Source organism: Sus scrofa, chromosome 13, assembly GCF_054392235.1.
Source record: "Sus scrofa isolate SSC_HxYL_T2T_F1_AM1 chromosome 13, Sscrofa_HxYL_maternal_Yorkshire_Landrace_v2.0, whole genome shotgun sequence".
Taxonomy (NCBI): domain Eukaryota; kingdom Metazoa; phylum Chordata; class Mammalia; order Artiodactyla; family Suidae; genus Sus; species Sus scrofa.
Genome location: NC_139395.1, coordinates 135,514,881 through 135,531,171, shown reverse-complemented (window position 1 = coordinate 135,531,171; position 16,291 = coordinate 135,514,881). Strand labels below are relative to the sequence as shown.

The 16,291-nt window shown below is 38.6% G+C and overlaps 1 protein-coding gene and 1 pseudogene across 50 annotated transcripts in view; one reads left to right on the top strand and one right to left on the bottom strand.

The window, feature by feature from the left end:
* ATP11B (ATPase phospholipid transporting 11B (putative)) overlaps positions 1-16,291 on the bottom strand; it is a 143,458-nt gene that overhangs the window by 90,444 nt on the left and 36,723 nt on the right. For 38 of the 50 annotated variants that reach the window (XR_002337765.2, XR_014824398.1, XR_014824406.1 and 35 more), the window contains 4 exons: positions 15,517-15,597; positions 2,347-2,454; positions 1,477-1,605; positions 793-896 (listed from right to left, as the gene is read on the bottom strand). Coding sequence is in view for 37 of the 50 variants with exons in the window: in XM_021069872.2 (XP_020925531.1) it covers positions 793-896; positions 1,477-1,605; positions 2,347-2,454; positions 15,517-15,597 (422 nt within the window). In the remaining 13 variants the exon portion in view is untranslated. The remainder of the gene's footprint in view (positions 1-792; positions 897-1,476; positions 1,606-2,346; positions 2,455-15,516; positions 15,598-16,291) is intronic. The other 12 variants (XR_014824404.1, XM_021069868.2, XM_084990412.1 and 9 more) reach the window with 2 other exon arrangements.
* LOC146397626 (small EDRK-rich factor 2 pseudogene) lies at positions 14,731-14,966 on the top strand (annotated as a pseudogene).

Here is a 16,291-nt window from a genome sequence, read left to right as displayed (position 1 = left end):
CCGCTGCACCATGACGGGAACTCCTCTTCTAAGTCTTTAATGACAAAATGCTGTTTCCATTCCACAGATCATAATATTGCTCACTGTAAGACGACTTTCAATTGTATTTAGTAAATTATGATGTTGAAAGAAGTTAGTTTTTGGTGAACACAAAGACATGGCCCTAGTCTTCATGGAGTGAGCACAAATGTATGCATGCAAACCTGCACACAACGTTAGATTATTTTCTTGTCTTTTTAGAGTCACACATATGGCATACGGAGGTTCCCAGGCTAGGGGTCAAATCAGAGCTGTAGCCACTGGCCTATGCTACAGCCACATCAATGCCAGATCCGAGCCACATCTGCAACCTACACCACAGTTCATGGCAACACCAGATCATTAATCCACTCAGCGAGGCCAGGGATCAAACCTGCATCCTCATGGATGCTAGTCTGATTTGTTTCCACTGAGCCACGATGGGAACTTCTAGATTATTTTCTTTTAAGGAAATAATTTGTTTCTCTTACAACTACTATTATAAAGTTTACTGCTATCATTATAAAGCCAGTTCATACCAAAGTAGAAGGTAACAGGAAGGAACATGTGAATAAAAGCACGACTTTTAAATTAATACTTTAGATTCAATTCTGGCAAATTCTGCTTTTAGCTCTTTCCCCCTTAACTGATCTCCTGCCTTGCTCCTCCCAATAACATCTTCCATTAGCTAAAGATTTTACTGCATATTTATGACTGTAGAAATGAGCTCTGTAAACAGAACTTAAAATGAGTATGGTGAGTATCACACCATACCTGTACAAGTCTGCTTCTGGTTGCTGACATTCTATCACAGCTATAAGAGTGTCCAAATTGGCAACTGTTTGTAATACTGCTGTTTCTGGAACTGCCACATGTGTCTGAAAAAAGAAAAATTAAATTGCATAGTTTCAAGATCTAAATGGGACCTTAGCTATCATCTATTTCATATCTCTTTTACAGATGAAATCATAGCATTCTCTGATCATTCTAAAGTATGATCCATACTTTAGATCACTTAGTTAGATGGCAGAAGAGAAAGAAGAATGGAAAATAACAAGTAGCAAAAAAAGCTACTGTGATTACCTATCTACAGAGAACATTTGCATACAAGGAAATTCTGTGTCACTGCTCCAAGTTTATTATGAACAATTTAATAGAGGAAAAAAAGTGAATCAAGTTAAAATTGAGAAAAATTTAAATGTGTCCCCCCCATCTAAAAAGGCACCAATTATTAAAAGATTATATTTTTTCTATATTTTTTCCTTTTAACTTGTCTTAACTATGTGAGGCTATCCTTGAAGGAAATGTATAATAACATTATTTCTTTAAAAAAATTTAATTTTTAAAAGTTTCAGTAATTAAAAACATTTCTGCTTTTATCAGCTCAAACTTTATTACCTCAACCAAAGGAAAGTATCACTAGAATATAAGACAACACTCAAACATACATGTACAGACCTTCAGGTTAGTTTCTCCATCTAAACTAGCAGTTGTAATATGACAAGAACCATCAAGTCGATCTGAGGATAGAAGCACCAAATCTGCAGGGAAAACTTCATCTTTGGCTACTCGAACAATATCACCCACCTATGAAGAATTTGGGGGAAAAAAGAATATACCAAAAGACAAGGACATTATTTTTTTTTTCTCTTCTTTTTTTCCTGTCTTTTTAGGGCAGCTCCCAAGGCATATGGAAGTTCCCAGGCTAGGGGTCAAATCGGAGGTGAGCTGCCAGCCTACTGCCACAGCCACATCAACACCAGATCCGATCCACGTCTGTGACCTACACCACCACTCATGGCAACACCAGATCCTGAACCCACCAAGCAAGGCTAAGGATCGAACCTGCATCCCCACAGACTTTATATCAGGTTCTTGACCCACAGAGCCACAAAAGGAACTCCAACAGGACTTATTTCTATTGCGCTCTAAACAAGTGCCCTATCACTATATATATATATATATTTTTTTTTCCTTTTCTTTTTTTTTTAGGGCTGCACCCACAGCATATGGGCGTTCCCAGGCTAGGGATCAAATCAGAGCTGCAGCTACTGGCCTACACCACAGCCATGAAAACACTAGATCGAAGCCACCTCTGTTACCTACACTGTAGCTCATGGCAATGCTGGATCCTTAACCCATTGAGCGAGGCCACGGATTGAACCTGAGTCCTCATGGATACTAGTTGGATTTGTTACTAAGCCACAAGGGGGCACCTATCACAATATTCTAATGTAGGAAAGCAAACTTTCAACTAAAATATAATCAGATTAGAATTTGTGATTTCAAAATATAATTGATTTCTATCATTTACTAATAAATGCATACCCGAATGTTCCTTGACCTAGTTTTCACAAGGCCACCACTTCGAACAACATATACAGGAGCTGCGTTTACTTCATTATCTGAAATATGTCGTAACCAATCTTCATATCCCTGTAAACATCAAAAGAATAAAAAAATGCTCCTTTCAGTATAATTAGAAGACACTTTTATCAATGAGAAAAAGAAACATAAAAACTTCCCCCAAACATTTCACTCATTAAAATTATTTTAGGTTATTTTGACACATATATCTCATTACTACCTGAAACTCTTTTGGTTTTCATCACATACATGCTCCTGATTTTCAGAGTACCTCTCTAATTACTCCTTCTCAGTTTCCTTATAGGAAGCTCCTTCTATGGCACCTTAATGGGCCCTTTTTTCACTCTTCACTTTCTTACTGCAAGATTTCTTCCATCCCTCTCTCTTCAAAAAATTCTGAAACTGGGGGAATTCCTGTAGCAGCTCAGTGGAAACAAATCTAACATCTATGAGGACACAGGTTCAATCCCTGGCCTCGCTTAGTGGGTTAAGGATCTGTTGTTGCTGTGAGGTGTGGTGTAGGTCGCAGACGCAACTCATATCTGGTGCTGCTGTGGCTGTGGTATAGGCCAGTGCTACAGCTCTGATTTGACCCCTGGCCTGGGACCTCCATATGCTGCAGGTGCAGCCCTAAGAAGACAGGAAACAAACAAACAAACAAACAAACAAACCCAAAGTTGAAATTTATATCTCTAAACCTGAATACCCAACTGCATTCTTCATTTCAAAACTAAACTGATGATATCCTCCCACTCTGTTGTATTTCCAATGTTTCTTTCTTTCTTTTAGGGCTGCACCCGTGGCACATGGAGGTTCCCAGACTAGGAGTGGAATTGGAGCTGTAGCCATCGGCCTACACCAGAACCATAGCAATGCCAGATCCAAGCTGCGTCTGTGATCTATACCATGGCTCACGGCAACACCAGATCCTTAACCTACTGAGTGATTGAACCTGCACCCTCATGGATGCTAGTCAGATTTGCTTCCACTGAGCCACAACAGTAACTCCTTATTTCCAATGTTTCTGATCTTGACAAATGACCTTACTATCTACTAAAGTTGTTCATACCAGAAATCTAGGGAGTCACTCTTAATTTCTACCTTTTCCTAACACCTACTCAATCTTTAGTTCTACTGCTTCTATGTACTAATGATATATTCACAGGACATTATTGCAGATGATAAACAGAAAAAAAAACAGATTTTGAAACTTAGGTTGAGTTTTTTCACACTCTTAAACAATAGAACAGAGTTAATTATAATCTATACTTAAAATATATATAGTAGGTCAACCAGATCATGATTAAAAAAGGAAACATAAGCATTTCACAAAAAATCCTTTGATTAAATGTTAAGGAGTGACTTTTTTTTTTTTTAAGTAGAAGAGACTTGTGCTATTTTAGAGAAAATTCAAGAACTAGAGGTACAACACAAGTACAGAAAACGGAATATCAAAGAGACAGCATTAAGTGATAAAAGGAACAGAATGTGTTGTATTCTATGCTATTATTTGTGAGAAACTTATGCTTGCCTATGTGAATGCTCTGTACAGATATCTGGACTAATGTACAAAGAACAGCTCCCTCAGGGGAGGAGACTAGGAAATAAGATGGGAGCATAAGAGACTTTTACTATATGTTACTTTGTACTATTTCCATTTTTAAAAAATATGTGCATCTATTACCTAAAAATATAAAATATAAAGCAAATATTAAAGACTACTTTGAAGGTCTATGTTTTCATAGGGAAATAAAAGCATTTTTTGGGAAAATGCTTTTTTGGGAAAGCATTTTTATATTCTCATATTGGCTCAATTTATGATGTGGTATGTCAGTTTTAGAGAAATTTAATTGAGAGTCAAAGTATCTTTTCTGAAACTGTCAAAAAGCATACTTCTATAATCAGATGACATTAATAGAGTAATAATTTAAAAAACATCTTTTTAAATACAAGCTCACAAATTATAATCCAATCTATGTATCACTGCCAGATTAAACTTTCCAAAACATTGTTTTAATTCACTATCCTGTTCAATCCCCTCTTGGTAACTCTCAATGTTCACAGCAAAGAATTCCAGCTTCACTAATTTAGTTAACAACCTCCAGCCCCAGTATGTTATCTTTTAGTACTTTCCTATACAAGGTCAAACATTTAGTCAGATATGATATTCCCCCAAATAAATCCTGCCTTTTCTTTCATTTGAGCCTTTGCCCAAGTTGTTTCTATCTCACCTTCTTTACCAACTGCCATTTTACCCAAATTCCAAGTCTCATCTCTAATAATATTTATCCCATGAATCCTTCCTTGATTATCCTGATGAAGAGTTCCACCTATTCTCTGATCACCTACAGCTAGTTCTTTGGCTCTTATACTATCTTATTAAACTATAATTATTTTTGTATTTGGACTTATCTTTTCTACTTCATAGGTTTTAAGTTCATATAAAACAAAGACTATAATATTTACCAGAACACTATGTCTTATATTACACAAGAAGATTTAATATGCATATACAGTTGGGAGAAGTTAAAAAAACATCTAACAACGTTATTCACATGAAAGAATGAACAACTGGTAACAATGCTTTTCCTATTCTGATGTAAGTTCAAAGGCACACTAAAGGAGAGAAGAAGGTAAGAGTAGGACATGGGAACATTTTTACAATTTTTCAAAAATTTGTTCTATTGATCCACCATAAGGAATATAAAATCTGAACAGTACATTGTAGTATATTGTATGTTTATTAAATAAGCTAAGGTTAAATACAGTAGTTGCAAAAGAGAAAATTCAGTTCTGAAACTGTTTCTGAGAAAGGGAGAAAATCCTGATAGATCGAATTTTTTTTTTTTTTGGTCTTTTTTAGGGCCACACCCTCGGAATATGGAGGCTCCCAGGCTAGGGGTCTAATCAGAGCTGTAGCCACCAGCCTACGCCAGAGTCACTGCAAAGTGGGATACGAGCCATGTCTGTGACCTACACCATAGCTCATGGCAACGCTGGATCCTCAACCCACTGAGCAAGGCCAGGGATCGAACCCGCAACCTCATGGTTCCTAGTCGGATTTGTTAACCACTGAGCCACGATGAGAACTCCCAAATTTTCTCTTTGAAAATTACATGAATGTTCATATTTTCCATTCTGCATTAGTTATCAAGACGTTCTCAACTCAATACTAAACTGCAATAGCCATGCTAACACAGATTTTAGGTATAATCTTCCTGCTTCCTACCTTTAGATTTTTTTTTTTTTACTTAACCCATTTCAGGAGATAGGTTGTAAGTTATTATCATTACATTAAAGCCTCTCATTTTGTAGATATAAATTCACCAGCATTTTTTCAACTCAGTAATGAGATCACATTCCAATTAAAACCAATCTATATATTTGGCCAAATATATACTAGGAAACCATGGAAATACTGCAACAATTAACACTGCTTTAAAAAATATTCAAGGAGTTCCCATCGTGGCACAGTGGTTAACGAATCCAACTAGGAACCATGAGGTTGCGGGTTCGGTCCCCCTGGCCTCACTCAGTGGGTTAAGGATCCAGCGTTGCCGTGAGCTGTTGTGTAGGTCGCAGACTCGGCTCGGATCCCGCATTGCTGTGGCTCTGGCATAGGCTGGTGGCTACAGCTCCAATTTGACCCCTAGCCTGGGAACCTCCATACGCCGCGGGAGCAGCCTAAAGAAATAGCAAAAAGACAAAAAAAAAATAAAAAATGAAAAAAATAAAAAAATAAAAAATATTCACGAGAAATGAATATTCATCTATTCATCCATGAAACAGATATTTACTAAAGGTTAAATATGTGCACAATCTTGTTCTGGTCACAGGACCTAAAGTCTGCCCTCACAGAACTAAACATTCAAATGAAGGTAGTATACAAACTAATAAACAAGCGCTTATTCAACAGAACAATAGGTAGTAGCAAATGATATGACGCAAAAAGACCACAGGAGGAAATGAGAGCATGACATAGTGATCAGGAAAAGCCTAAGACATCTAAGTGGAAACAGCTGTATCTCCAAGCACAAACAATTGTATATATGTATCTGGAGTTCAAAGTACAGTTTCAGGATACACATACATTTGAGAATCATCAACATATAAACGGGACCTTAAATCACTAGATTGGATGAAATCATCTACAAGGAAACTACATATAGAAGTGAGGTCCAAGGCACAATTATGTGTTACTTTGATGAAATAAATGACATCTGAAAAACCAGGTAAATGTGAAATTGTACTAAGTGATTTGGATATTTACTGACTTACACAAATTCTAGTCTCCAATAGAATAATTATGAGAGAGAAATCAAACTTATAGCAGTAGCATGATATTCTGGTACACTACATAAATAATGTAACTATTAATCTATAGATTCTCCTTACCTTTTTCATGTAAGGAAGGACATACTAAAACCCAAAATTATAAAATGTATGCCAATTTGGTTTCCATGTCAATTTAAAGCTTATCCCTAAATCTTATAAAATGAAAATGATCATACTTACACATTAAAATTCAAAATTAACTCTTTCAGGAAGAAGGAATCAATTCTATATAACTGAGTCACTGTCAAAATATTTTGAGGTGACATCTCTTAGGAATTTTAAATTTACTTGTCATATTTATCCAGTAATCCTGTTTTCTATACCTAGATGTTTTTGTGTCCCATTCATGGTAAATGGAAAATCCTGGGCCAGGGAATGAATGCGAGCCACACCTGTGACCTATGCCGCAGCTGAGGCAATACAGGATTCTTTAATGCACTGCGCTCACCTCCACAGAAACCCAAGCTGCTGCAGTCAGATTCTTAACCTGCTGTGCAACAGTGGGAACTAATATACCTAGATTTTTAAAAATTATTTTATTATAGTTGATTCATAATGTTCTGTCAACTTCTGCAGTATAGCAAAGTGACCCAGTTATACATAATATATATTCTTTTTCTCATATTATCTTCTATCATGTTCTTTCACAGGTGATTGGATATAGGTCCCCATGCAGGACATCATTGTTTACCCATTCTAAATGTAATAGTTTGTATATACTAATCCCAACCCCCAGACCATCCCCCTCCCCCTTGGAAACCACAAGTCTATTTCTACTCTCTAGATAGGTTCACCTGTGCAATATTTTAGATTCCACATATAAGTGATATCATACATATTACTTAGATTTTAATATAATTTCAAGATCAATAGGTGAAAGGGTTAAGATGGCAGAGTAGAAGGACTGCAGCTAATCTTTTCTCACAAAAGCAACAAAATTTCAACCAACTGCTGAATAACCTTCAACAAAATAGACTGCAAATTATCAAAAAAAGACATCCTACTCCAGAAGACAAAGAGGAGGCCACATCAAGACCACAGGAGGTGCAATTACACAACATAAGCAGCCCCGTACACACCAGGTCCAGGCGGGCCGCCCAGACTGGAAAGTAACTGTATCACAGAGGCTCACTCACAGAAGTGACAGTTCTGAGCCCCATGTCAGGTTCCCATACCTGGGGATCTGGCATTGGCAGGGGGAGCCCCCAGAGCATTTGGTGTTGAGGGCCAGCAGGGCTCGTGCATAGGAGCTCCACGGGACTGGGGGAAACGGAGACTCTACTCTTGAAAGGCGCCCACAGGCTTTCGTGTGTACTGGGTCCCAGGGCAAAGCAGAGACTCCATAGAAACCTGAGTCAGATCTGAATGCAGTTCCTGGAGGATCTTCTGGGAAAACAGGGGGTGACTGTGGCTCATTGTGAGGGAAGGATGCTGGAGGCAAAGGTCTTAGGAGTAATCATCAGCGTGTGCTCCTCTAGAGGAGGCCAAGTGGGAAAAATCTGGCCCCACCCAGCAGGGCTGAGAAGCCTCAGGCCAAACAATAATCAGGGTGGGAAGGCAGCCCCGCCCACCAGCAAACAGGCTGCCCAAATGCACCCCAGGCACACAGCCACCTCTTATCTCACCCAGAGACAAAGCCCCACCAACCAGAGGGATAAGAATCAACTCTACCTTCCAGTGGGCAGGCACCAGTCCCTCCCATCAGGAAGCCTGCAGCAAGCCCCCATACCAACTTCAGCCACAAGGGGGGCAGACATCAGAAGCAAGAGAGGCTACAACCCTACTGTCTGCAAAAAGGAGACCACATCAAAAATCTATACAAATTGAAAAGGCAGAGAATTATGACTCAGATAAGAGAATAAGAAAAAACCCCAGAGGAGTTCCTGTCGTGATGCAGCGGAAACGAACCAGACTAGGAACCATGAGGTTGTGGGTTTGATCCCTGGCCTTGCTCAGTGGGTTAAGGACCCAGTGTTGCCGCTGCCGTGAGCTATGGTGTAGGTTACAGACGAGGGTTGGATCCTGCATTACTGTGGATTAGGCTGGCAGCTGAAGCTCTGATTCAACCCATACCTGGGAACCTCCATATGCTCAGGGGGGTGTGGCCATAAAAAACCAAAAAACAAAACAAAAAACACCCCAGAAAAACAACTACGTGATCTGAAGATTAGCAACCTCCATGAAAAAGACTTCTGACTAATGATAGTAAAGATGATTCAAAATCTTAGAAATAAACTGGAGGCAAAGACTGATATAAGAACCATTGAACAAAGAGAAGATTTATGGATTAAGCAAGCAGAGATGCAAAATACAATAAATAAAATAAAGTTACTAAAAGGAACCAACAGCAGAATACAGGATGCAGAAGAATGAATAAGTGAGGTGGAGGACAGACTACTGGAAATCACTGATGCAAAACAGAAAAGAGAAAAAAGATTGAAAAGAAATGAAGACAGTCTATGAGAACTCCAGGACAAAGTTAAACAAACCAACATCTACTTTATAGCAGTGCCAGAAGGAGAAAAAAGAGAAAGAGCCAGAGAAAATATCTGAAGAGCTAATAGATGAAAACTTCATTAAGATGGGCATGGAAACACTCACTCAAATCCAGGAAGCACAATTAATACCATATAAAATAAACCCAAGGAGGAATACCCCAAGACACATATTAATCAAACTGATCAAAACTAAAGAAAAAAACATTGAAAGCTGCCAGGGAAAAGAAACAAATAACATACAAGGGAATCCCCAGTAAGGCTACTGGCTGATTTTTCAGCAGAAACTCTGCAGGCCAGAAGGGAGTTGTATGATACACTTAACAGGATGAAAAGAAAAAAACTTCCAACCAAGATTACATTACCCAGTGAGGCTCTCATTCAGATTTGAAGGAGAAATCAAAAGCTTTACAGAAAAGAAAAAGCTAAGAGAATGCAGCACCACTAGATCAGCTTTACAACAAATACTAAAGGAACTTCTCTAGGTGGAAAAGAAAAGGCCATAACTAGATACAAAAATATTACAAATGACAAGGCTCACCAGTAAAGGCATACATATAGTAGAGAGAAGAAATTTTCCACACACAAATATGCTACTAAAACCAGAAATCGTGAGGAGGGTACACATGCAGAATACTAGAGATGCATTTGCAGTTAAGAGATCAACAACTTAAAACAATCTTGTGTGTATAGATTCCTATATCAAAACTTCATGGTAACTTCAAACCAAAAATCTACGATAGATACACACACAATTAAGCAAATGCAATCCAAATACAACTCTAAAGACAGTCATCAAACCCCAAGAGAACAAAAGAAGAAGGGAAGAAAAAAGATCAACGACAAAAACAAATCCAAAACAGTTAATAAAATGGCAGTAAGAACATGCGTACCAATAATTACCTTAAATGAAATGGGCTAAATGCTCCAACCAAAAGAGAGACTAGCTGAATGGATACCCATACATATGTTGTCTTCAAGAGACCCACTTTAGCTCTAGGGACACATATAAATTGAAAGTGAGAGGATGGAAGAAAATATTCCATGCAAACAGAAATCAAAAGAGAGCTGGAGTAGCAATACTCACATCAGACAAAATAGACCTTAAAATAATGAATATCATGAAGTTCCTGTTGTTGTGCCCAGTGGAAATGAATCTGACTAGTAACCATGAGGTTGCAGGTTCAATCCCTGGCCTCTCTCAGTGGGTTAAGGATCTGGCATTGTCATGAGCTGTGTGGTGTAGGTCGCAGACGAGGCTCGGATCCTGCATTGCTGATGCTACCACATAGGCTGGCAGCTGCAGCTCCCCTTCGATCGCTAGCCTGGGAACCTCCATATGCCACAAAAGCAGGCTTAAAAAGCAAAAAAAAAAAAAAAAAAAAAAAAAAAAAGAAAGAAAAGAAAAAGAAGTTACAACAGACATAACAGAAATACAAAAGATCTTAAAAGACTACTACAACTAACTATATGCCAATAAAATGGACAACCTAAAAAATTCTTAGAAAAGCACAGTCTTCCAAGACTAACCCAAGAATAAATAGAAAAGATGAACAGACAAATCACAAGTACTGAAATTGAAAAGTGATTTAAAAACTTCCAACAGGAGTCCCCATCGTGGCTCAATGTTTAACAAATCTGACTAGGAACCATGAGGTTGTGGGTTCAATCCCTGGCCTCACTCAGTGGGTTAAGGGTCCAGTGTTGCCGTGAGCTGTGGTGTAGGTTGCAGACGTGGCTTGGATCCCGTGTTGCTGTGGCTCTGGCGTAGGCTGGCAGCTACAGCTCCGATTCAACCCCTAGCCTGGGAAACTCCATATGCCACGGGAGCAGCCCAAGAAATGGCAAAAAGACAAAAAAATGAATAAAAATAAAACTTCCAACAAACAAAAGTCCAGGACCAGATGGCTTCACAGGTGAATTCTATAAAAAATCTGGAAAAGAGTTAACACCTAACATTCTAAAACTATTCCAAAAAATTGCAGAGAAAGGAAAACTCCCAAACTCATTCTCTGAGGCCAACATCGCCCTGATACCAAAACCAGACAAAGATACCACAAAAAAAAATGAAAATTACAGGGCAATATTACTGATGAATATAGATGGAAAAATCTTCAACAAGATAATAGCAAATTGAATCCAGCAATACATTAAAAGGATCAGGAGTTCCCATTGCAGTGCAGCAGAAACAAATCTGACTAGGAACCATGAGGTTGTGGGTTCAGTCTCTGGTCCCTCTCAGTGGGTTAAGGATCTGGAGTTGTCATGAGCTGTGGTGTAGGTCACAGATGCAGCTCGGATCCTGCATTGCTGTGGCTGTGGCATAGGCTGGCAGCTGCAGCTCCGATTTGATGCCTAGCCTGGGAACCTCCACATGCTGCGAGTGTGGCCGTAAAAAGCAAAAAAAAAAAAAAAAAAAAAAAAAAAAAACCCACAAAAACCAAAACCAAAAAATACATTAAAAGGATCGTACACCATGATCAAGTGAGATTCATCCCAGGGATGCAAGGATTTTTCACTATCCTCAAATCAATCGATGTGATACACCACATTAACACACTGAAGAATAAAAACCATACGATCCTCTCAATAGACAAAGAAAAAGCCTTCAACAAAATCCAACATCCATTTCTGATAAAAACCCTCCAGAAAGTGGGCATAGAGGGAATCTACCTCAATATAATAAAGGCCATATATCACAAACCCACAGCTAACATCATTCTCATTGGTGAGAAGCCGAAAAAATTCCTGCTGAGATCACAAGCAACACAAGGATGTCTGCTCTCATCACTACTATTCAACATAGGTTGGGAAGTCCTAGCCATGACAATCAGAGAAGTAAAAGAAATAGAAGGAATCCAAATTGGAAAGGAAGAAGTAAAACTATCAATGTTTGCAGATGACATGATACTATACTTACAAAATCCTAAAGACTCTACCAAAAAACTGTTAGAGCTCATCAATGCCTTTGGCAAAGTTGCAGGATACAAAATTAATACACAGAAATTGACTGAATTTCTATATACTAACAACAAATGATCAGAAAGTGAAATCAGGGAAGCAATCCCATTTACCATCACATCAAAAAGAATAAAATACCTGGGAATAAACCTACCTAAAGAGACAAAAGACCTGTACCATGAAAACCATAAGATGCTGATGAAAGAAATCAAAGATGACACACACAGATACCATATTCTTGGATTTGAAGAATCAATTTATCAAAATGACTATACTACCAAATGCAATCCACAGATTCAATACAATCCCTATCAAATTACCAATAGCATTTTTCACAGAACAAGAACAAAATATTTTTTCTTTCTTCTTTTTTTTTTCTTTTTAGGGCTGCACCCACAGCATATGGAGGTTCCCAGGCTAGGGGTCGAATCAGAGCCAGTAGCTGCTGGCTTACACCACAGCCACAGCAATGCAGGATCCAAGCCATGTCTGTGACCACAGCTCTTGGCAATGCTGGATCCTTAACCCACTGAGCGAGGCCAGTGATCAAACCCACAACCTCATGATTACTAGTGAGATTCATTTCCACTGTGCCACAACAGGAACTCCCAAGAACAAAATATTTTAAAACTTGTTTGGAAACACAAAAGACCAAGAATAGCCAAAGCGATCATGAGAAAGAAAAATGGGGCTGAAGGAATCAGGCTCCCTGCCTTCAGACTATACTACAAAGCTACAGTCATCAAAACAGTATTACTGGCACAGAAACAAAAATAGAGATCAGTGGAACAGGAAAGAAAGCCCGGAATTAAACCCATGCACCTATGGTCAACTAATATATGATAAATGAAGCAAGAATATACAATGGAGAAAAGACAGCCCCTTCAGTAAGTGGTGCTGGGAAAACTGGATGGCTATAGATAACAGAATGAAACTAGAATACTCCTTAATGCCATACACAAAAATAAACTCAAAATGGATTAAAGACCTAAATTTAGGACTACCAAAAAACTCAGTCTAGAGGAAAACAGGCCAAACACTCTGATGTAAACCACAGCAATAGCTTCTCAGATCTACCTCCTAGAGTAATGACAATAAAAACAAAAATAAGCCAATGGGACCTAAAAGCTTTTACACAGCAAAGGAAAACCTAAACAAAATGAAAAGACAACCCACAGGATGGAGAAAATATTTGCAAATGAAGTGACTGATGGGGGACTAATCTCCAAAGTGTATAAACAACTCCTATAATTCAATACCAAAAAACAAACAACCCAATAAAAAATGAGCAAGATCTAAAAAGATAATTCTCCAAAGAAGACATACAGATGGCCAAAAAACACATGAAAATATGTGCAACATCACTAATTATTAGAGAAATACAAATCAAAACCTTACACCAGCCAGAATGGCCATCATCGAAAAGTGTATTAATACCAAATCCTGGAGAGGATGTGGAGAAAAGGGAACCCTCTTACACTGTTGGTGGGAATGTAAATTGGTGCAACCACTGTGGAAAACAGTACGGAGATTCCTCAAAAAACAAAAAATAGAATTACCATATGATCCAGCAATCCCAATCCTGGGTATCTCTTCAGAGAAAATTATGACTTGAAAAGATACATGCACCCCAATGTTCACTGCAGCACTATATACAACAGCCAAGGCATGGAAGGAACCTAAATGTCTATTGACAGAGGAGTGGATAAAGAAGATGCGGTATATATATACAATGGAATATTATTCAGCCATAAAAAGGGGAGTTCCCATCATGGTGCAGCAGAAACGAATCTGACTATGAACCATGAGGTTGTGGGTTCCATCCCTGGCCACCCTCAGTGGGTTAAGGATCTGGTGTTGACATGAGCTTTGGTGTAGGTCACAGACGTGGCTCGGATCCAGTGTTGCTGTGGCTCTGGAGTAGGCTGGCAGCTATAGCTCCAATTAGACCCCTCACCTGGGAACCTCCACATGCTGCAAGTGTGGCCCTAAAAGTACAAAAGACATTAAAAAAAAAAAAAAAAAAGAAAAGAATGAAACAATGGCATTTGCAGCAACATAGATGGACCTAGAAGTTATCATGCTAAATGAAATTAGTCCGACAGTGAGACATAAGCATCATAATGCTATCACTTATAGGTATAATATAAAAAAAAGGACACAATGAACTTATTTGCAGAATAGCAACAGATCCACAGACTTTGAAAAATTTATGGTTACCAAAGGAGAAGGTTGGAGGGAGGGATGGATTGGTTTGGGATAGAAATGTTCTAAAAGTAGACTGTGATGATGGCTGTGCAACTATAAAAAAAACAAAAACAAAACACTGAATTAAAAAAAAAAGATTTATTTGAAGTTATTTCCCCTAAAGTACTACTTTACATAAAAATAAACTTCAGCAGAGAAAGCTTTCAGTTAGGAAAGCACTATACAATTTTTCTTCAAAAATGTTCATGCCAGAAGTACATGATCCACTCTTTATAAAAATATCCTCTTTGAACTGTACTTCCTTTAAATAATACTAAACCTTGAGGTCGGAGCTGCTGCCGTCGCCATGACCCACGGTAACCAGTGCGAGCTCACCCTCCAGGAAAATATGAAAAAGCAGAGCGACTCGCTTAAGGGAAAGTGCCGAGATGACGGGCTTTCTGCTGTCACCCATAAGCAGGGACTCAGAGATAATGCAGCAGAAGCAGAAAAAGGCAAACGAGAAGGAGGAGGAACCCAAGTAGCTTTGTGCTTCATGTCCAACCCTCTTGCCCTTCGCCTGTGTGCCTGGAGCCAGTCCCACCACGCTCACGTTTTCTCCTGTAGCACTCACAGGTCCCAGCACGGATGCATTCCCTTTGACTTGAGTCTGCAGCAGGTTCTTTTCATGCTTCCTTCCCCTCAGCTAGCCTCTCTCTCCCTGGGCCACTCCTGGGGCAGGGTGAGGAGGTTACCCCTTCTCAGTGTTTTTTATTCCTTGGGGCTCACCCCAAAGTGTTAAAAGTAGCTTTGTAATTCAATAATAAATAAATACTACCAAACCTTGTAAAGATGAGTATAATTAAAGTTTCATATATGAATTGGCTTGTACATATAAAATGCTTATTTTTGGATGCTTCCTAGGTCTGTCAAAGACCATCTTTTAACAACTGTAATCATCCCATGAGTCACCAGGTACTTGAAATACAACAGTGGCTTAACTTGGTTTAATTTTACTATATGCAAAATCAAACAAATCTGCTGCTTTTATATGAAAATTACTTTCATAACAATAAATCTTACTTTTGGAGTGGAAATATTAAGCAATTTCTGAATGACCGGGGGGGGGGGGACAATAGAAAGTATTTCATACCTGCTTTATGGCAGTTACTGTTATCACAAAGAACAATGGAAGCCCACTGGTAATTGGACTGGTAGGTGTATCAATCATAAGCTAGATTAAAAAGAAGGAATTCAGAGTATTATATTTTATATTGTACACAACACACTATTAACATCCAGAATCTCAAAAATATCTGAAAACATTATACAAAATATGTATTATGGTCCAGAGTGAAAAAATAATAGAAGAGATACTATACAGTGAACATAATTTAATTCAGCTTCACAGTCCACTTTGTTGGCTTTTATGTGGGGCTAGCAGGATATCTAAATCTACTGCATTCCCACTAATATTGTTAGAGCAGACTGAGTCACTCTGCTTTCTCTACACACAAAGTACTTCAGGTCTTTCTCAGGGAGCTAGAGCTGCTCAGAATTCATTTCATATTTTTCTCCCTATCCTGAGAAATATTGAAGTCTGTCAGTTTTTACCCTGAAATCCAGAAAAAACTCATCACTTTTAGAGAACAAGAAATGGCACAGTGGGTTGAAGATCTGATGTTGTCCCTACGGCAGCTCAGGTTGCTGCTGAGGTACGGGTTCAATCCTCAGCCCGGCACAGTGGGTTAAGGCTCTGGCATTGCTGCATCTATGGCAAAGGTCACAGCTACAGCCTGGATTTGATCCCTGGCCCAGGAACTTCCAAAGTTGTGGATACAGCCAAAAAAAAAAAAAAAAAAAAAAAAAAAAAGAACCAAAGAAGAAGAAATAGGACTATAGAAAGGGGTTTTTCTACAAGTGATTTT